Source organism: Lynx canadensis, chromosome C1, assembly GCF_007474595.2.
Source record: "Lynx canadensis isolate LIC74 chromosome C1, mLynCan4.pri.v2, whole genome shotgun sequence".
NCBI classification, from domain to species: domain Eukaryota; kingdom Metazoa; phylum Chordata; class Mammalia; order Carnivora; family Felidae; genus Lynx; species Lynx canadensis.
This window is the reverse complement of record NC_044310.1, coordinates 194,476,180-194,498,721: the sequence shown is the minus strand read 5'-3', so window position 1 is coordinate 194,498,721 and position 22,542 is coordinate 194,476,180. Positions and strand designations below refer to the sequence as shown.

The 22,542-nt window shown below is 36.6% G+C and overlaps 1 protein-coding gene across 9 annotated transcripts in view; it reads right to left on the bottom strand.

The window, feature by feature from the left end:
• The window catches only part of UNC80 (unc-80 homolog, NALCN channel complex subunit), a 223,233-nt gene that overhangs the window by 179,577 nt on the left and 21,114 nt on the right, over positions 1–22,542 (bottom strand). For all 9 annotated transcript variants that reach the window (XM_030326989.1, XM_032594509.1, XM_032594506.1 and 6 more), the window contains exon 7: positions 19,975–20,114. In XM_030326989.1, the coding sequence (XP_030182849.1) occupies positions 19,975–20,114 (140 nt within the window). The remainder of the gene's footprint in view (positions 1–19,974; positions 20,115–22,542) is intronic.

The following is a 22,542-nucleotide window of genomic DNA, read 5'->3' as shown; positions in this document are numbered from 1 at the left end:
TCTCTGTCCCAAAAAAAAAAAAAAAAAAAAAAAAAAAAACAAACAAAAAAAAAAACGTTGAAAAAAAAATAAATAGCAAAACTAATTTTTAAAAATCTCAAGGTTCTGAAATTCTGTTATTCAATTTAAACACATGCGATAGTCATGATTTAGTGTTCAATTTAATTACGCTATAAGGTAAGTTTATTTAATTACTCAGTAGAATACATCATCTTAGGTATCTTAGGGGATGTGAAGATAAGTAAGTTTAACTTCTTAGTCTTGAGGAACAGATGGTCCAGTGAATGGCAGACAATAAATGATAAATTATAAACTTAGAAATTCTGGAATCCAAAATGGAACCTTAAAACTAAAATGTAAACTTAACCCCCAAGCACAGTTTCTTCCTGAGTCAGGTGATGCAAAAGGGAAATTTTTGTACCCTGCTACAAACTAGCACGGGTGTGTAGTGTAGCACTACTCACACATGAAGAGCTTCAGCAAAAAATGTAGCCACTGAGAAGTGAGGAGAAATTTTCCTAAACTTCCCAGACCTATATTTTTGAACTAAAGGTTATGGCTCATTATTGGTTCAAGAAATTAATTCAAAAGTATATGACTACTCTTGAAATGTTAACTAGAATAAAAACTATTAGAATGCAACAAATAGAATAAGGATTTGTATGTTTAGCGAAACTTGTTTCACTTCACACATTGTCATTAGTCTTGACATAAAATGGATTTCTTACCATGAATTGCAGTTAAAAAGTGCAAATATACAAACCCAAACAAGGTCTGGTGCCCTGGGGGACAGTTTCATAGTCTTTGCACTTCCCGAAAGGACACATCGCTCTTGGCTATTTTTACTTTCATTAGTAGCATTGTCTGGTGTGTTGCGGGACAACTGCCTACATACACAGTGGTTTTGAATGTCAATGGTGTCTTGTAGTCTAATCTTCAGTATTTTGATTAATAAGTAGCAAACTAAATATGAGTTAAAACTCAACCACAATAAGGTACTACAATACTAATTATTTAACTGAGTTGGCAGTCATATAAAGAGAAGCTTTCTACAATCAGCTAAGTTCCCATATATGTTATGTTAGAGTTCATCCTTTTTCTAGGGAGCTAGAATGCTCTTTGAGCATCAACTGCATGTCAGCTTTCAATCCATCAGAAAGCGCCATAGATTCTCCTTCCAACCACTTCTCATCAGCTCCACAGACACCAACATCTTACATTAGGCTTATTGTAATTACTTCCTACTAGTCTCATTGCTTCTTCTCTAGTTCCTCCTCTCCTCTCCTCAAACCCTTCCAATAGATCTTCAAATCATCCTTAAAATAAAATGCAAATTTCTTATAGTAGTCAACATGGCATGCATAATCTGTCTGTGTGTATGAATCCAACCTCATTATCATGATTGCCCTGCTGTACCAATTATTTATTTGCTGCCTCTTTGCTCCAAATTCATCTTTTTTCTTGCTCTGTGAAAATGGATCTGGCCCTTTAAATATTTTCCCATTGATTTCTGGCATGACCTTTGGCTTTGCCAGTAGAGGAAATGGAAAAGCTGCTGCAGGAAGAAAGAATTTTGCTTTCTAGCCCTGGTGTACTTTCTCAGCACATTCCTGCAATGTGTGTACAGCTTATCCAGTACCAGTCTCCTGTAATGGGCTGTCTAGTGCTAAGCTCCTGCAGTGGCACATAACTCCTGCAGCATGGGTATTTTTTTCTAGCACCAAGCTTCTATAGCACTCATACCTTTTCCTTTGCTCAGCTCCTATATTGTCCAATAGCCAGTAGCACCCAGCGGCCAACAGCAACCACGGCCCTTCCCTTTAGAAGTTCTGTAGCAGAATGCCTCTACTAACACACCTTCCCATGAACAGCATTCCCTAGAAACCCAGAAAGTTGGATTTCTGACAAGTTCCAGGGGGCAGATTTCCAACAAGTTCCCCTGGTGCAGTACCATAGTGATTTCTCTGCCATCCAGTAAGGCATAACTTTGTCCTCCATAAGAGGGTCAGAATCTCAATCCTGAGGAGAAAAAGGTCTCTGCTTGGTGTTAGCCTGATGCCTAAAGCTGGTGATTGCTCCATTATATATGCTATTCCTATATTCTTTAGAGTTCTCCTTATTTATTAGCCAGTCCCTCACTACTCCAATACTCTAATCCTGATATACTTAATAATTCCCTATATTAAACTTGCCCTGTTCAAATTACTGTTTGGTTTCTCTCTTCTGATTGGACCAATCCTGATACATCTGGTAACTGTGCTTCATCCACATTGGCCTTCTTACTACTCTTGAATTCATCAAGCTTGTGCTGGCTTCAGAGTTTTTTTCCATGTGGAAATTTCTACCCTCAATGCCTAGGCTTTACCTGGGCTCGGTTCTAATGTCATACCCTCAGAGAGGTCTTCTTCAACCACTATGTAGAGTGGCCTCCCTATGCCACCATTCACCTCTTTACCTTGTTCTAATTTGCTTCATAGTATGTAGCATAACTTGAAATTATACTGTTTACTTCATTAGTGCCTCTCTCCATTTATTTGAATGAATTAATAAATTTTAGAAGTGGGCTCAAGACAGAGATGGAGAAATCAAAGGATTTTGTACATACAAGCAAAACACATTTTGAAAATGGAAAGAAAAAAAAGAAACCCATCCAAAATCACAGCAAATAGGTAAATGCCAAGGGTTGAGGAGAAAATGATGAGGAATAAAACTGACAATATAACTTAGTATGTTCAAATGTAAAGAAAATTTGACCCAACAAGCTGAAAATAAACATCTATTCCAAAATATAGTGGACAGAAATGTCAATTTAATACCAACTGGTATCAGTAGTAGGTAGGAAATATCTAGCTTTCAATATAAATTTGATCATCATTCTATATGACTTGAAAAAACGACCACTACCAGGGTAAACTAGGAAAGATTGCACGAGCTCTATCACATTTTAGCCTGAAATATCACCCCCTTACTAAAACCGAATGATAATAAAGGAAATGAGGGCACTTGGAGACCACCACAAACAATACTGTAGAGCAGCTGGGTTTTTTTGTTTTTTTAAGCCTTAGTAAACAGAGACAAACTGTTCTTATTAGGATAAATTCTCAATATTTTAAAGATTTGCATCCCTGCCCCTAACAATCTATTAGTTTAATGTAATTCTCTTTTGTGTTCTAAGCCCAATTTCAATGTATATGGGGGGGGGTGGGGAGGAGCTTCCACCCCATAAACAATTTTCTGTACACCAACTGGGTCCATTCTCTGTCGACTGAATTCTGACACCTATTTACCTAGAGATAGTATCAGATTCCACAGGTTAAGAATTCAGTCCTGCACGACTGCTCTCTCTTCTACTTCCAACACCAGTCACAAGCCCCGGTGTCACCTGTGCTTGTAACCAAATGGCCACAGACTGGAGGATCCTATGACCTGCCCCCCTCCCCCATCTCCCACTCCTGAACTTCAGATTCCAGTTGCAAGTCTAGATTGTTGCCTATACCTCTTATTTACAGGTTCTAAATCAGAAGTTCCCATGATCCCCTATTTGGATTCAATTAATTTTCTACAGTGGCTCACAGAACTCAGGAAACCCATTTACTCACTAGATTATCAATTTATTATAAAAGGATACAACTCAGGAACAGCCAGACAGAAGAGATGCTTAGGGCAAGGTATGGGGAAGGGGCATGGACATCCATGTTCTCTCTGGGTGCACTGCACCTCTCTGTGTTCACCAGTCCAGAAACTCTGTGAGCCCTGTCCTTTTTGGGCATTTTTTGGAGGCTTCATTACATAAGACATAATTGACTAAATCATTAGCCATTGGCAACTGATTCAAACTCCTCCCCTTCGTGGAGGTCAGGAGCAGAACTGAAAGTTTCAACCCTCTAATCGCATGGTTGGTTCTCGTGGCAACCAGCCCCAGTCTTAGGTGCAGTCCAACTGTCACCTCATTAACAACAAATATTACCTGTGTTGCTCTTATCATTCAGGAAATTCTAAGGGTTTTAGGAGCTCAGTGACAGAAACAGGGACTAAGGCCAAATATGTATTTCTTATATAAGAACTCATAGTGTCATAAATTCTGAACCAAATTCCAAAGGAATTCATCTTTTATAAATCAATAAAGCTGTTCTGAAATTTAACTGGTTGAATGATTACAAAGTTGAGTGTAATCAAGAAAGATTTAAAAGGAAGTATAAAGAGTGTAAGTTGTCAGATACTAATGTATGTTTTACAACAATAATATTTAGCCAAGTAGTGCTGATTTAGGAACAGACAGGAGTTCAGTGGTATAGAATATGGAGTTACAAAAGATTCAAATATTTATAAGAATCTAGTCTATCAGAAAGGTCATGCATTACATTAGTACAAAGCATACATTAGTCAAAAAATAATATTGGCATAATTGACTTACTCAGAAAACGATAACTTAGCATGTCTTAAATTGGCATATTTTATTCACCAAATAAAATCAAGATAGAATAAGACTTAAATGTAAAAATAGGGGTTCAGTTGGCTAAGCATCCAACTTCAGGTCATGATCTCGCTGTTCATGAGTTCCACGATTCTGTGTCTCCCTCTCTCTCTGTCCCTTCCCTGCTTGCTCTCTGTCTCTTTCTCAAATAATAAACATTTAAAAATTTTTTAAAAATAAAAATAAAAACACACTTTGAAATAACCCGAGTCAAATAAAAAGTTATTATGAGAATTTTTAATATATTACATGGAATAATGATTCTATACATGAAAACTTGTGAGATATAGCTAATGCAGAATTAGAGGAATATTTAGAGCTTTAAATGCTTCTACCAGGACAAAGGATATAAAAATAATGAGAGAAGCATCTACATTAAAAAATATTTTAAAAAGTTTAAACTGATTAAAAAATAATAAAAACCTGAATAGTAGGGGAAAAAAAGAACATAAGATAGAAGCATGTATTAATAAAATATACAACAAAGGTAGATAGGATTAACTAAACCAAATGTTATTTCCTTGACAAAACTAATAAAAATTAAACAAGAAATATAGTAAAAGGTGTGATCAAAATACTATCACTGAAAATGCAGACATACCTAGACATAGTGATGATTTTAGAAAAAGGGAAGACATTATAAACATTATGATTAAAAATTTGAATACCTAGATAGACACATTTATCCAGCCAAACTGATTTGAGAAGAAATAAAAACCTCAATAGACCCACAACCTTTAAAAGCTGAATTGTGGGAAACAAAATTTATTTTAAAAATTCACCAAGCCCAGAAGGTTTTCAGCCAAATTCCATTAATCATTAGGGAAACAGGTATCTCCACTTTCATACAAAGTGTTCCAAAGACAGAAAAGAAGGAAACATTCTTCTCATGAGGCCAAGATAACCTTGGTACTGGGAAACAAAACAAGTACAGCATAGGCAAGGAAAATCATAAGCTGTGCTCATTTATGAGCACTGATGTAAAAAATACATAAAATGTTAACAAACTATACCCAGCATTGTACACATTGGTTTTTTCCTGGGAATTTAAGGATCGTGTATTATCAGAAAATCTAGTAAAGTAAGTCACCACCTAAAAAGATTACAGAAGAACACATCCACATGATTTTCTCAATGGATGCAGAAAAACCTATAAAATTTATGATCAGTTTCTTAAAGTCAAAAATAAAAATTATAAAAGAACTATAATAATAAAAAGAGCTATACTAATAAGATTTTGTTACTGAATCAGGCAGAATGATACAACAGAATTAAGAGCCCAAAACCATACCCTCACACATGTGCAAATCTGATGTTCAACAGAGATTAAGTTAAAATCTGCAGGAAAAGTATTATTTAAGAAATGGTGAGGGAAAAATTATTTATGTGGAAAAAAACATACCCATATTTCATACCACCATAGTAAAAACAAACAAAAAAGCCAACTTGACATGGACTGAGACACAAAGCAAAACAAAAGAAAGAGAAAAAATATTTATGACCTAAGGTATGAAAGGATTTCTAAAGAAGATAACAGCCCAAGCTACTTTAAAAGAATATTGATGTTTGACTATATTCACATTTAAAATTTCTATTAAAAAATAAAGTGAAAGTTTACAAAGTATAAAAGATGATTACAACATACTAGTCTGGAAAGAATTACTATTCTCACTGATAAAGAATGCTCACAAATCAGGAAGAAAGACACACAGGTCAAATGTGCAAAGGGTATGGAAGGAAATTTCACCAAAAAGGAAACCTAAAGAGAGACTAAACAGAGAGAGGTACTCCATTCATTAATAATCAAGGGAACAGGCTTAGTGACAATCAGAATCCATCAGATTTGTGAGAATACAGAAGCCTGAAGATGGGAAGTATTGGTGGGGGGTGTGACTAAGAAACACTATCACTGCTGGCTAACACAGAGTGCAATTAGTTGATATCTAGTAAATTTTAATTGTCATTATCCTAAGATCCAGATATTCCATTCCTGAGGGAAACTTTATCGTAGGGAATCTCTTGCCCATGTACACAAGGAGACAGTACACAACTGTTTATGGCAGCAATTCTGTTATAGTAAAACACTAGAGAACATCCTGAAAGTCAGCCAAGGGAGAAGGGCAAATAAATGCTGACATGTATTTACCAAATACTATTTAAATGTTATATGATGTGACAGGCTAGGGTGCTTATAATGTTCTATTTTATCTGCATGGTAATTACTGTATTCACTTGTGAAAAGACATAAAACAGAACACTTAGGTGTTGTGTTCCTTTCTCCATGTTTCTTTAGAGAACATTAGCTAAGATCTTGGATTTTATCAAAGTGAAATAAAAATCCACTATTCATATCTCTATATATAAGTAGATCTAAATATACACCATATATAATACATTTTATATAAATTATATATTATATACACATATACTTATGTATAACATCATACATTTATACATAACAAATATAAGTACAAGTATATTTGTACTTATATATGTGTATATGTACGTATAGGTATATATGTTTTTTGCATAAATTAGTCTCATTATCTCCCAGATGATGTGTTATGTCTGTCCTTTCAAAGTTTTTTGTCATCTAACTTTTCATTATATAATCATTTTAATAAAAAGACTGAGTCTCAGAATTTTATGAGTTGCCAAGTTTTCACAAGAAGCCTGTGGGCTAGATTCAAAATCAAGGTTCCCATCTCTGTCAGGAAATCTTTTACTTTTATTTGCTTTCAGCCCCTACTTCCAACCCCATTCACTGTCCATCCTTCTCTACCTCCCTGTCCTGGAAGTTTGATCTGTACACACTCTACCAACAGGTCCCCAACCTCTGGCTCCTGACTGAATTTGACAAAAGGAAGCTCTCACAGGAGAAGGAAAGCAGAAGGACAATGGCATCTTCCCCAAGACCCCTTCCTCCCAGAGGTTAGCCTAGGGCTGGCTCTGTGACGTTGGGCTGACCTAGGCTATTGGTGGTCACAGCTCTTGTTACTCACTCCCTCCACAACTGCTCCCTCTGTTGCCCCTCTGGGCCCAGAGCCGATTGTCTTTCTGGAGTATGGGCATGGACTTGTGGCCTCCCTACATCCTGTCCAACCTTTGTAGATAACTCGTGCTGTAATCTTTTCTCAAATTAACCAGTGTGCCACTTGTTTCTTAATGAGATTACAGGAGGACTGATTACGTCCTCAAGCTCAGTTTGAGGGAAAGAAACAACCTTGATTCTCATTTCTACCATTTTCTTAAGAGGCTTTCAATGTTTTTCCTGCCACTCCTCACCTCCACTTCTCTTTCTTAAAAAAGCATGGATTAGCCCACTCCTCTCAGCCTGTCCTTTATACCTAGAAGAATAGAAGTTTCTCCCCAATGCTATAGTCTTGGATTTATAAGGAAAAGACAAAGTATGAGGCTGGCTGGCAACCAGCTGGGTAATTCTAGGTCTTCAAGCATTTGTGACAATGATTGGGCTTATTATAAAAGCCTGTGAAAACTATTGTTTCCTTGGCTAGGTTGCTGTGATTAAGGGAGATATTACTAGTTCAACAGAATTATTTTCCCCCATTGGACTAGCTATATTTACCCTTTACTTCTTGCCCCATACCTCACTGTCCCCAAATGTTTCTACTCTGTAAATGAGATTAGGCAGCTCCAAAAATTATTTCAAATTCCTGGAGCAGTGTTCCATATACTGAAGTGTCAGTGGGCAACTTCTCTGAGAATCCCAAGTGGATAGGGAGAAGAAAGGTTGTTAGAAATGCACATTCCCAGGTCCTACCCCAGATTTACTAATCCAGAATTGCTGGAGATTGAGCTCAGGAATCTTCATTTTAGATAATATCTCCAGGCAATTCTTAAACACTCTTAACAAGCTTAGAGGACAATTGCCCTAGAGAAACATGCAATGCATGACTTTTGTACTGATAGGCCAACATCCAAAACAATTCCTATATGGAAACACTAACTGGAATGATATGTTGACAGTTTTGTCCCTAAGGGTGCCAGATGACTAAATTTATGTCTTTCTCTACCTACAATATTTATTTGATGAAAGTAATTATTAACTATACCGTGGAGTCCCATGGTCATTAACTACTTCCTGACAAATCATGTCAGTTCAGCTAAGGATGGACTGCATGACAGCAAGAGTCCACCAACAAGGCTGTGATCTGAGACTGAAAATGAGTCTTTAAGGCAATAAAAATTTGTTAAGTAAATTCACATCTCAATTGCTTAACATTTAAAGAGACTCCATTTGAAACAACAATGAGGAACATTCTGTAGCAAATATTTATAATCCAAAGTACCTTCATTTGAGGTGTTATTCAAGCACGAGTTTATTTGTCTTAAAGTGTGAGCTATACTGGAGTGAGTAGTCAATAAAAAGCAAGAATCATCAATAAATGTTTAATTTCACTTATGACAGCATTATCAGACAATCGTCTTGTCACTAAACAACCAGTAAAAGTCATTTTAATTAGCAATCTAATTAATACATGAGAGAAAAACTTACATAACTGGAAAAAGATGGTTTGGGGGCTATCATTGTGTGATATGGTGGAAATGTTCTTACTAACTAATATTCTATTGTTCTGTAAGTTATTTTGTAGAAAAAAATGAAGATTTTATAAAAGTATGAAAACAACTTTTATTCTAAATGCTATATAATAAACAAAGAGAATGCTATAAAAATAACAAAGAGAATTATACATACAAAAAATTAATGGTGTTTAAATATTGCTATGAGCTCATCGATGATATTTACTTAAAATTTTTTTTATACCTTTAAATTTTTTCTATAATTAGCATATAATTCTTTTATATGCATAAAATAAATAATACACTATGATCAAAAAAGGCTGTCAAAAAGCTAAGAATTTCTTTTATATATATTCCGTGTAACTATGGCTTCAGGAAATCAAGTTATTATTAATTAGAGTTGGGGGATGCTAGTAGAGAACATCCAAGGCAGAAAAACACTCTGGAAATAATAATCTGTGGAGGCAGAGAATTGTAGAAATCAGTTTTGACTGTATACAGTATTTAACAAAGCAGAAATTAAGTCTGTGCATATGGTAATTGAAGATGAAATCTCACATTGATTTTAAAAAAAAAAAAAAACTAGCTACCTGCTCACTGATTGCAGAGTTCAGGGAAGAGTGATGTTCTGTTCTATCAAGGTCAGGGCAAAAGAGATGATGAATTGTATTTGTTTGATCCGAGCAGACAGCTTTTGTTTCTAAGCTATTTGCATTGCTTTATTATTAAAGTTCTCTTCATTTCTGATTAATACATGAACTCTTCCAACAAAGACATATTAACATTAGCATTTTCTGAAAGGTCTACCTTATGCATCATTTCCATGGTAACCAGCCACTGCAGTTAGGCAGAGAGAAGACCTAATTCATTCTTTTAAAGTACCACTGATTCATGTCTAATTCACATATGTGAGTGTGGGTGTGCTGTGGGTGACTGTGTGTATGCGTCAAGAAATGCATATGCATATAGATGCTTGAGTGTGGTAATCTCAGAGAATGGAAAAAACAACATTCTTCCACAAACAGGAAACCTTGAACTTTGCAGTTTGTCAAAGAAATATCACATGCTATTTATATTTGCAAATTTCTAATGCATACCATGGCTGAAAAAAATATGTAAGAAATGTAAGCTCCTAGATATTTTAAGACCTCAAGATTTCACCCTGATATTGTTTTTAATAATTTTTAAAAGTCAGGCCAAAGTATTTGAGGTAAGAAATTACTTACACTTAACCTTTTTGGAAATTGTGTAGAACAGAATTAGTGAAGGAGGAATATGAGAATACTCAATAATGAAGAAAATGTACAGATATAGTTGTAATAATTACCTATAAAATTATGGTAACATTATCATCATCATTGTTGTAGCCAGCCTCCAAAATAGGCTCCGATGATTCCTGCTTCTTGGTATTCACACCCTCCTGTGGTCCCTTCTCTATACCAGTGTTGGCATGATCCACAGCATATAGAAATGACGGCATGTCACTTTAGAGATTAGGTTGAAAGACACCGAAGCACTGATCTTGGTTGTTCCCTCTCTTTATGCGATAATTTGTTTTCAGGGAAGCTAGCTAGCATGTCATGAGCAGCCCTATGGAGAGGTCCAGATGCTGCAGAACTGAAGCTTCTAGTCAACAGCCATCTGAGTGATCTTGAAAGCAGACTCTCAAATCCAGTCGAACTTCTGGATGATAGCAGCCCTAGGCAAAATCTTGACAGACCCTGAGCTGCAACCCCTTAGCTAAGCTCTTTCTGGATTCATGACCCTCAGAAACTATGTCAGATGATAAATGTTTTTTTGTTTTAAGCTATTGAGAAATTGGGGTAATTTGTTATAAAGCAATTGATAGAGAATACAGACTTGAATACCAAGATAACATCCTAAATTTTGGAAATGGTTTTGGGATCAGGCAGTAGCAGAGACTGTAAAGGCTTTGAAGAGTGTGTTAAAAAATAAAAGCATAAATTGCCTTGCACAAATTACTACTGGAAATCCTGAACTTTAAGGAGTCTGTTGGAGCCCTTTAAGGGCTTAAAGGGAAGTAAGGAACATGACATTGAAAAGAGGAAGAAGAAGGATCCTTGTTATATAGTGGCAAAAGCTGCCTGCTGTGTTGTGGAAAGTTAAAGAAACAGGCTTAAGAGCATAGATGATCTAATTAAAACTTCCAAATAAAGTGTTGAAGGTGTCTTCTGATGTCTTCTTGCTGCTTATAGAAGATTGAAAGATATGACCTAACTGAAGAACTGTTAAAGACTAAAGACCGAGGACTTGATGATTCTGAAAACGTTCAGCCTCTCCAGATGGGAAGTAATGCTAAAATTAAGAAATGACTTCTGAGCAAACATCTAATCTAGGGCATTTCTGGAAAAACATGGTCTAAAGATAAAGTCAAGGGCGAAGCTGTAAAATCTTTTTAGGCCTTCAGAATGATCTAAGGTCTTGCCTCCCAATATTATTCCATGAGACAAAAGGCCAACTCAAGGTTTTGAAAGTGTGATTCACATGTAAAAAAAGTAGGGGGGGGGGTTTCAAAGAAACTTAAGGGTGTTGTTTTTCAACCTTTTCCAAGTTAGAGAAAGGATTACCTTAAAGAGACTTGTCTATTCTACTGGGGCCCAATAAGATTCACTTTGGACTGCCAAAGTTTTTAAAGAATTTTATGTAACAAAAACACTGCCAAAGCAGTATAGAATTAAAAGAGGCTTTATACCCCCCAAATTTTACTGGCAGGAACCAAGCTGAGAAAACTACTCAGCTATAAACACATCTATCTTTCTTAAAAAAGTGAAAGTTGACCTAGAGCATGGAATCAATAGCCCAGAGGGTGGAGCTAAGAGCCATGGGCAAGAATAGGACTAAGATCTAATCAAGAATTTTCCAATATTTGTCCAGCTTGATTACAGACTTGCTATGGACCAGTGCCTCCTATGTTCTCCTTTTGAATAGGCATGTTCACAACAGTTATCATGTGCCTATTCCACCATTGTATTTGGGTGTTTTAGGTACAGATAACTTATCTCTTTAGTTCACAGATGCATGGATTGAAAAGAACTATAATTAAGGAATTGGCTTAAATCATACACATGAGGTACCTTATTTGCAACTAGATCTGATTTTGATGATGAGATCTGGACTTTGACTTGATCTTGTAATTGGATGAGATTTTGGCAATCTTGGTGAGAGCAAATTTTTTTGCATGTGGAAGAGGTGGAAATCACTAGGGACCAGAGGCAAACTATGGTAGCAGATTCTAAGATCTCTCCATTGATCATGCTTTGTACAATTTTTTTCTAAAATATGTTCTGTTGGTCTGTGCGAATATGACAGAAATAGTGGTATATTACTCCTGAAATTAGTTATAAAAGACCTTTCTCCACCCCCCGCCCCCAGCTCGCTCTCTCTCTCTCTCTCTCTCTCTCTCTCTCTCTCTCACACACACACACACACACACACACACACACACACCATTCATTTTGTGCCAAGTCATCTGCCATTTTGTGAACAGCCTTATGTAGGGGCATCTGAATCTGAGGCATCTGGGCAAAAGCCACCAGAGTGATCTTAGAAGCATATCCTCCAATTCAATCATGCCTTCAGATGACTGCAGTCCCAGACAACATCTTAAATGTAACCTCATAAGAGACTCTGAGCCAAAAAAGACTGCAGCAAAACTGGTGGTCTGGATATATAACCCTCAGAAACTGTGAGATAATATATGTTTGCTGTTTTAAGTCACTCAACCTCAGAGTAATTTGTTGTGCAACAACAGATAACTGATACACTGGTTTAACTCCAATGGGGTTTCTTGGTAAGTCTATAAAAGATGCAGACATATGAAAATCACATATCTGGTCCTATATTTACTAATTTCTGAGTTAGTAGAAATAAAGGACAAATTAGAAGGCCATGGAAGAGAAGCCAAAGAAAATATATGGAAAGGTTTAGACCTACCTCTTTATGAGGTAAGAGAGAAGATTGTGGACCATGGAGTTGGTTAGAATGGGCCCAAATCTAGCTTTTCCAATTCCTGTGTATGTCCTTGGGGGAACCATTTAATCTTTTTTTGCTTCAGTTCCTCATCTTTAAAAGAGGAATAAGGTCTTTTCATGGATGTTATAAAAATTAAGCTCTTTCACTTATTCAGTACACTTCACTGAAGGTCATGTACCAGGTACTAAAGAGAGGAAGGAGTGGAAGAGACTTGGTCTTTTCTCTTGTGTGTGAATTTTACAGTCTAGTGGAGGAGATAACTATTAGACAAATTGTCACACAACTATTTATATCATGTTTGCTACTCATGCTGTAATAGAAAACATGGAGTTCTGTGAAAGTGTTAAACATCTGCCAAAGCCTCTCTAGGGAGTAAAGAAATCATATTTAGATTGAGTCTTAAAGGAAGAGGAATTGGTTAAGTGAAGATAGATGGAAGAACGATGCAGACAGATGGAATAACATACTCCAAATCTCAGAGCTAAGGGGAAGTTTGAAAGTCTAAAAAAAGGTTGAAGTTTAGTCACTGAGGTGTGGGTAGCAGTATAATGTCACACTAGAGAACTGGACAGCAGCCAAATGATGCGCAGGGCTTGAGGGGTACCTCAAGGATTTTGAATTTTATCTTGATAGCAACGGATAGCATTAAAAGAATTCAAGAGTAGAAGTGTCATGGTTTGTTTTTTTATTTTTACTCTGTATGTTCTATATTGGATGGTGGCAAGATTGAATCACAGGAGGTGAATCAGTAGGCTAATGAAGTACTCCAGGCACAGGGAAATGAGTGGCTTGAATGATGGTGGTGGCCTTGGAGATACACGGAAGTAAGAAGATTCAAGTATTTTTATATAAACTTTTTATCCGCTTTCCTTATCTCACAAATTTAATCACCATTCATGCAACTGCTCAAGCCAAAATCTTCAGTTATGCTTGACTCCTTTCTTTTTCTCACTCCCCAAATCCAGTCATGTCAGCTTTACCCTGTAACTGAATCCCAGTTTCAGTCTCATCTCAGCCTTTCCAGCTATACTACTACCACCTTGACCAAGGCATATACTATCTCACCTGGGCCATTGCAACAGTCCCCTAACTAGTCTCTGGGTCCACTTTTGCCTCCCAAGTCTATTTTCCATGAACTCTCTGAAATGATCTTTAAAACATGCAATTTGGTTAATGTCACTCCACTGTTCCAACAACTCCAGTGTTTTTTCATCACGCCTGGAACAGAACCAAACTTCCTAACATGGCCTTTTGGCTCCCATGTGATCAGACCCCTCACAACCTCTCTGACCTGCGTTGTACCCTCTTGCTCAGTGCTACTGCCTGTTCACACTGCCTTATTGATGTTCCCAAAACATGCTGAGTTTATTACCATTTCAGAACCTTTGGATGTGTTCCTTCTGCCTACATTGCTCTTCTCAGATCTTCCTGAGATTGTCTCTTTTATATCATTCAAGTCTCAATGAAAAAGAACCCACCTCTCATCCTTTTACTTTGCTTTTGTTTCATAGTCTTAAAGAAGTCTACAAGTAATTTTACTCAATTACTCTTTTATCTGTCTACCTTTATTTTTTTTTAGTTTTATTTTTTTTACGTTTATTTATTTTTGAGACAGACAGAGACAGAGCATGAATGGGGGAGGGTCAGAGAGAGAAGGAGACACAGAATCCGAAGCAGGCTCCAGGCTCTGCACTGTTAGCACAGAGCCCGACACGGGGCTCGAACTCACAGACCGCGAAATCATGACCTGAGCCGAAGTCAGAACTTCAACCGACTGAGCCACCCAGGCGCCCCATTATCTGTCTACCTTTAAAGAAGTCAGCTCTTTAAGGACAAAACTTTGATGCTGCTACAACCTATGTCTAACACATACTTACAAGATATGGATTGGAAGAACAAATACTGTTGAAATACGTGTATCACCCAAACAAATCTACAAATGTAATGCAATATCTACCAAAATGCTAACACCATTTTTCACAGAACTAGAAAAAATAATCCTAAAATTTTTATGGAAAAACAAAAGACCCTAACTAGCAAAGCAGTCATGAAAAAGAACAAAGCTGGGGTATCACAATCCCAGATTTCAAGATATCCTTCCAAGCTATAGTAATACAAACAATACAGTAGTGGCACAAAAATAAATAAATAGATCAACAGAACAAAATAGCTCAGAAATAAACCCATGCTTACATGGTTAATTAGTCTATGATGAAAGGCAAGAATATACAATGGGGAAAAGACAGTCTCTTTAAAAAATGCTGCAGGGAAAACTGATATCTACATGCAAAAGAATGAAACTGGACCACTTCCTTACACCATACACAAAAAAAATCTCAAAATGGATTAGGAACCTAAACGTGAGACCTGAAGTCATGAAATTCCTAGAAGAAAACATAGGCAGTAATTTCTCTGACACTGGCCATCACATTTGTGAAGATGTCTCCTGAGGCAATGAAAGCAAAAGCAAAATTTAACTGTTGGGACTTCACCAAAGTAAAAGGGTTTTATACAGAGAAGGAAACCATTAGCAAAACAAAAAGGCAACCTACAGAATGGAAGAAGACATATGCAAATGATATAGACAATAAAGCGTTAATATCCAAAATGTATAAAGAATGTATACAACTCAATACCCCCCAAAACCTAATCTGATTAAAAATGAGCAAAGTATCTATATAGACACATTTTCCAAAGAAGACATACAGATAGCTAATAAACACATGAAAAGATGCCCAACATCACTCACCATAAGGGAAATGCAAATTAAAACCACAATGAGAAATCACTTTACATTTGTCTTAATGGCTAAAGTGAAAAAGACAAGAAATAACAAGTGTTGACAAGGATGTGGGGGAAAAATGAGCCCTTGTGCTCTGTTGGTGGGAATGCAGATTGGTACAGCCATTGTGGAAAACAGTATGAAGGTTCCTCAAAAAATTAAAAATAGAATTACAGGGATCCAGTAATTCCATATCGAGTATTTAACCCAAAGAAAATGAAAACACTAATTTGAAAAGATATGTGCATCCCTATGTCTATTGCAGCATTATTTACAATAGCCATTGTAATACCATTGTACAATGTACAGCCATTGTACAATAGCCATTGCTTCCAAGATATTAAAGAAGATGTGGCATATATATACGATGGAATATTAGCTATGAAGAATAATGAAATCTTGCCACTTGGAACAACATGAATGGAACTAGAAGGTATAATGCTAAGTGAAATAAGTCAGAGAAAGACAAATACCATATAGGATTTCACATTTCACACATATTTGGAATTTAAGAAACAAAATAAATGAACAAAGAAAAAAAAGACCAAAAAACCCAAACTCTTAAATACAGATAACTGGTAGTTGCCAGAGGGGAGGTGGGTAGGGGAGGGATGAAATAGGTGAAGGGGATTAAGAGTACATTTATCTTGAGCATTGAGAAATGTATAGAATTGTTGAATCATTATATTGTATACTTAAAATGAAGTCTGTAACCAAAGCAACTACCTTTTCCCTAAATCTGATTTAATTATGCCCTTGACAACTTTGTTAGTGAGTTATTGTTGTTATCAAATAAAATGGAAGCCTTGGTGTGTGTGTGTGTGTGTGTGTGTGTGTGTGTGTGTGTGTGAGATTCATAATAGCGACTTTTGAATAAGTGGAAAATTAATACGGGAAGGGTCTCTACATCTTTAAAAGGACTGTGGTAAACACACTTAGGGGAGCCACTCCTGATTCCCATCTGATGGTTGTCACACCCTCTATAATCCTCTTCTCCTGAGTGTAGGTAGATCTGTGCCTTTCTTATAACCAACAGAATATCAGAAAGGTGATGAGATGTCACGCCTGTGATTACGTTATATTATAAAGTTTCTGTAGTCGTAGGCTGTAATTAGAATTTCTCTGCCCTGTTGTAAGGTAACTATGGAGAGGGCCACATGGCAGTGAACTGTGGGCAGCATCTAGAAGTTGAGAGTAGGCCCCAGACAATTGTCAACAGGAAAACAGGAAGCTCAATCTTTGGCCAAGAACCTGAGGCAGCTTGTATATGATCTTTCCCTGGTTGAGCCTGTGATGACACCACATTCAATCCTGACATCTGGATTTTAACCTGGTCAGACCTGAGAGCAGAGAACCCAGCTTAATTGTGTTTATATTTCTGACATACAGAAATAGTGAAATAATAAATGTAAGTTGTTTTAAGCCAGTAAATTGTTGTAATTTGTTACACAGCAGTAGAAAACTAATATAAGAACCATAGTCAGAAATTACAGAAAAGCAAACTTTGGTCAAATATAAGAAGGACATGACACTAAATAGAGCTATCTAAAAATGAAATGAACTTCATTCAAGAGTACAAAATTCCTCATTGCTGAAAGTGTTTAGGTGGTGAAAATGTTGTCAGGATGGAGTTGGTTATCTTCACAGGGCTCTTCCACAGAAAAAATGATATGATTTTAGGGGCACCTGGGTGGCCCAGTCAGTTAAGTGTCCAACTGATGATTTCTGCTCAGGTCATGATCTCACTGTTTATGGGTTTGAGCCCAACCCCTGCTTGGGATTCTCTCTCTCTCTCTCTCTCTCTCTCTCTCTCTCTCTCTGTGTGTGTGTCCCTCCCCACTCTCTCTCTCAAAATAAATAAGTATTATATACACAATGGAGTACTATATGGCAATGAGAAAGAACGAAATATGGCCCTTTGTAGCAACGTGGATGGAACTGGAGAGTGTGATACTAAGTGAAATAAGCCATACAGAGAAAGACAGATACCATATGTTTTCACTCTTATGTGGATCCTGAGAAACTTAACAGAAACCCATGGGGGAGGGGAAGGAAAAAAAAAAGAGGTTAGAGTGGGAGAGAGCCAAAGCATAAGAGACTCTTAAAAACTGAGAACAAACTGAGGGTTGATGGGGGTGGGAGGGAGGGGAGGGTGGGTGATGGGTATTGAGGAGGGCACCTTTTGGGATGAGCACTGGGTGTTGTATGGAAACCAATTTGACAATGAATTTCATATATTGATAAAGAAAAAATAAATAAGTAAAGAAAAAAATTATATGATTTTAAGTACCCATTATCACTAATGACCTAGTACAGTAAATCCTATGAAAAAATACAATCTCTGCTTACACAACTAATGTTACTGTCACATTCATATTCTCAACCAGCAAAAGATCATTCAACTAGGACACTTTTAAAGTGCCTATTTTAAAGTCCAAAATAAAGACACAAAGATAAACTCATTGCATATTATTTTTTAAAAGCACAATATAGTAGTATTTGGGTTAAAAAGCAATTCTATTCATATAACTTCATGCTTTCAACAATTCTAAGAAATCTTTAAAAAATGCTATACCCATGTAGCCTGGTTCTGGTGCCAGAAGGAGGTAGATCATTTAAAAATTACCAAATGAAAAGGTAAGATAAAACTGAAAGGAAATATCTGTGGATAAGTCCATGGATGAAAGGACTTTCATCCAGAATATATTAAAAAACTCCTACAATTCAATCATAAGGAGATGAACAACCCAGTTAACATGTGGGCAAGAGGGTTGAACAGACATTTCACCACAAAAGATATTCAAATAGCTAATAAGCACCTTCACATAATTAGTCATTAGGGAAAATATGAACTAAAATCACAATCAGATCTCACTTTACACCCACTAGGATGGCTACAGTAAAAGAGACAGTGCTGCCAAGGATATAGAGAAACAATGATCCCTCATGCGTTTCGTATGGGAACATAAAATGGTGCAGCCATTTTGGAAAAGAGTTTGGCAGTTTCTTAAAAAATTAAACATAAATTTGCCATACCACCCAGCCATTTTACACATAGGTATCTACTTAGGATACCAGAACTGAAAACATATGCCTGCCCAAAAATTTGTATGTAACTGTTCATAGCAACATTATTCATAATAAACAAAAAGTCAAAACAACCCAAGTATTCATCTACTGGTATATAACTCAAATGTGATATATCCATACAATAGAATACTATTTAGCAGTAAAAAGGAGGGAACAACTTGTGCATGCTGTAATGTAGATAAGCCTCTACAGTATTATGCTAAGTGAGAGAAGCCAGATGTAGAAGATCATATATGGTATAACTCAATGTATTTGAAAATTCCATTAAATTCAACTATATAGACAGAAGATACATTAAGTGATTATCTGGAGCAGGGCGATCATCTGGGAGAGACTGAAATGGGTATAAGGGATATTTTTGGGTGATAGAAATGTTCTGAAATTGGATTCTGGGAGTAGCTGCACAGTTCTATAAATCTGCTAAAAGTCATTTAATTGTATACTTCAAATAAGTGAATTTTATGGCATGTAAATTACACGTCAAGTTCAAGTGTAGAGATACAGTCTCAGGGACTCCTGGCAGTTAAGTGTGGTTTCTAGTTGGGTTCAAAGCAAACCTCATAAATTCAGTCTTCCACCATTTCAATGGGGAACAGGAAGAAGTGGCTTAATGTTTGTCTCAAGGGAAGGCATTTTTAAGCAAATTTACCACACACACAAGCTAAGGAGCGTGGTGTTGTAGCCTTTACAAAGAACAGCCTTTTCAATTCTCTATGCATACTTTAAAAGCATCCATTTTAATGCAAGGATCAGATAAAGTATTTTTACACATTAAATTAGTGGATCTTGTCACATCCCTGCAGCATGGTACTTGATAGCATAATTTGAGGTTCTGCATTTAAAAATTTAAAATATAATCTAATTCAGACATCTCATTATCAGATGTCTGCCCACTTCCACCCAAGTTTGTTTAAATGAGAATCATTCATAGCACATTTCTGGAATTATTAATCTAATTATACTATGACCAAGAATACACATATCATGCACTGACACTTTCTAAGGAACAGAGACCATGCAAGTAGCTAAATATGTATATCTAACTTTGAGTGACCAGGGAAATATTTTTGTCCCGAACATTGCAATTACGTACCTGGAATGTGATGGGCCTCTTTCCTGGGAAGTTTGGGAGGACAGGCTTCCATCAAAGGAGTTTCCACGGTGGCAGCCTGAAATGGTGGCCTTGGGAGAGATGGGATCTGACTGGAATGTTTCACAGACCACCTGGAATCCCTTAGGGAGGGGGAGATAGCAGATTAGTTCTTCTTTTTATTTTTTCTTTAGGTATATCCTTTAGAATTAGCTATCATATGACATATATTGTTTTTTAAAATAGAAAATTTTTCTTTGTAACACAGCTAACTACAATGTCATAGACCAAGGGATTTTGCCTTCATTTAAGAGGGAATGGAAACACTTCTAGAGAGCAATGTATACCATTTTAAGCATTCAGGTGAGTACTTTCATATATGTTATTTCATTTTGCCCTTGATTCTTTTCTTTTTAACTTTTATATCCAGTAGCTGCCGGGGAAGAGTTATAAACCAAAAACTCATCAAAGATATGCCAATACTGAGATGAACTGAATAGTACCGCCACTCATTAAAGGAAGATGTGATACATTTTTCCAATTGGATACGATGATCTTTTTTCTGATTTGTTATGCACAAGTTCAGTCATTTTCTTACAGAGTAGTTTGTTTTAATTACATTTAGCTAATAAATGTAACTCTGCTCAGGAAATATGACATTATCTTTCCATAGGTATTACAGATGAAATTCTTCACTCAAGTGTAAAGACCCTCAGCTTATCATGGTACTTTAGTCCTTATAATTTCCATCTTCATATGTAAAATAAGAAAGCACTGTCCAGTAATGATGCATAGAGGGACCAATACGGCTAAAAATTTCATAAAATAAGTCTTCCGAACTAGATCGAAAACTCCCTTAGCATGAGTATGCTATGTGTGCCTCATGTTAGGCAATTTGAGAGATAAAAAGTATTGCATAAACCTCAACCTTGAAATCAAGAACTTATGGTTAAATTTTAAGACAAATGAATATAGATTAGAGTAGCATGTCCAACAGAAATGTAATACAAGCTACAAAACATGAGACACACACCTAAGATTAGAAATATTAGAAAATGAAATAGGTGAGATTAATTTTAACAATATATTCTGTGTAACCCCAAATTATCACTTCAACATGTAATTGCTATAAAAATTATCATCAAGATGTTTACATTTTTCCCTCCTAAGTTGTCAAAGTTCAGTTGTACATTTGATACTTACAATACATCTCAGTTCAGACCAGCCTTATTTCTTTTTTTTTTAATGTTTATTTATTTCTGAGAGAGAGAGAGAGAGAGAGAGAGAGAGAGATCGAACACGAGTGCATGAGTGGGGAGGGGCAGAGAGAGAGGGAGACTCAGAATCTGAAGCAGGCTCCAGGCTCTGAGCTGTCAGCACAGAGTCGAATCCGGGGCTCGAACCCACCAACTGTGAGATCATGACCTGAGATGAAGTCTGACTCTTAACCGACTGAGCCACCCAGGTGCCCCCAGACTAGCCTTATTTCAAGTATTCAGTAGCCACATGGGCCTAGTGGCTACCATATTAGGCAGTGCAGATTTAGAATAATTAGACAGGAGTTCATGGGGGAGCTGAAATCTTAATTGGTCCTTAAAAGAAAGATAAAATGTAGACAGGCAATGAGGAGGAAAGATAACATTCCACTTAGAGGAAACAATCTGAGCAAAGACCCAGAGGCTAAAGAAGCATGCTCTGTATATTGGAAACAGGGCTTAAATAACTGAAGGTGTAAACAAAGTCACTTAAGAAAAATGCTGCCAGGTGGTAGAAGGCACAGAGAAGCAGGGAGAGGAGTTTGGTCTTGAAGTGACGGAAAAAAAAAAAAAATCCACTAGAGGTTTCTAGGGAACAAGGATAGAAAGAAAGAAAGAATGGCACCTTGCATATAATAAGCCTCTGTGGAATAAGTCAATAAATAAATGATGCATTAGGAAGATTAGTCAGGCATTATTAAGTGGTATTTATGTGAAGCAGGAGAGGCTAAAGGTAGAAAAATCCAATTAGGTGGTTCCAGCTGCAATCTAGTTTTGAGGACCTGGATTTAGAGGGCAGTGGCGGGCGTAGAGAATAAAGAGCACATCTGAGCCACATTACAAGATAAAACGACGTGACTCAGCAAGAAATCAAATTGAGAGGACTAAGGAGTACAAAACAGGAGATATATTTTGTTGTATCTAAGATGTCAGCAGTTATAAGATACACCATTTTTTTATGTGCAATTAAGAAGGAAAAAAAAAACTCCGTTAGCTAAACTAGGACACTTTCCAGTGAGGACTTTCTCTAATATACTTATTACAAGCACTATCTTAGACTTATTTAGGTGTAGCTTTTGATTATACATCCATTCTGTGTATATGTAAAAAGGAAGATATAAGTGAAATAAATTGATGTAGGTATTCTTGAAATTTCTAAGTTTCAACTCAAGGGGGAGAGGGGAAAATGCGTGATGGGCATTGCAGAGGGCACTTGCTGGGATGAGCAGTGGGTGTCGTATGTAAACAATGAACCACGGGAATCTACCCCCAAAACCAAAAGCACACTGTACACACTTTTTTGTCATCTAACTTG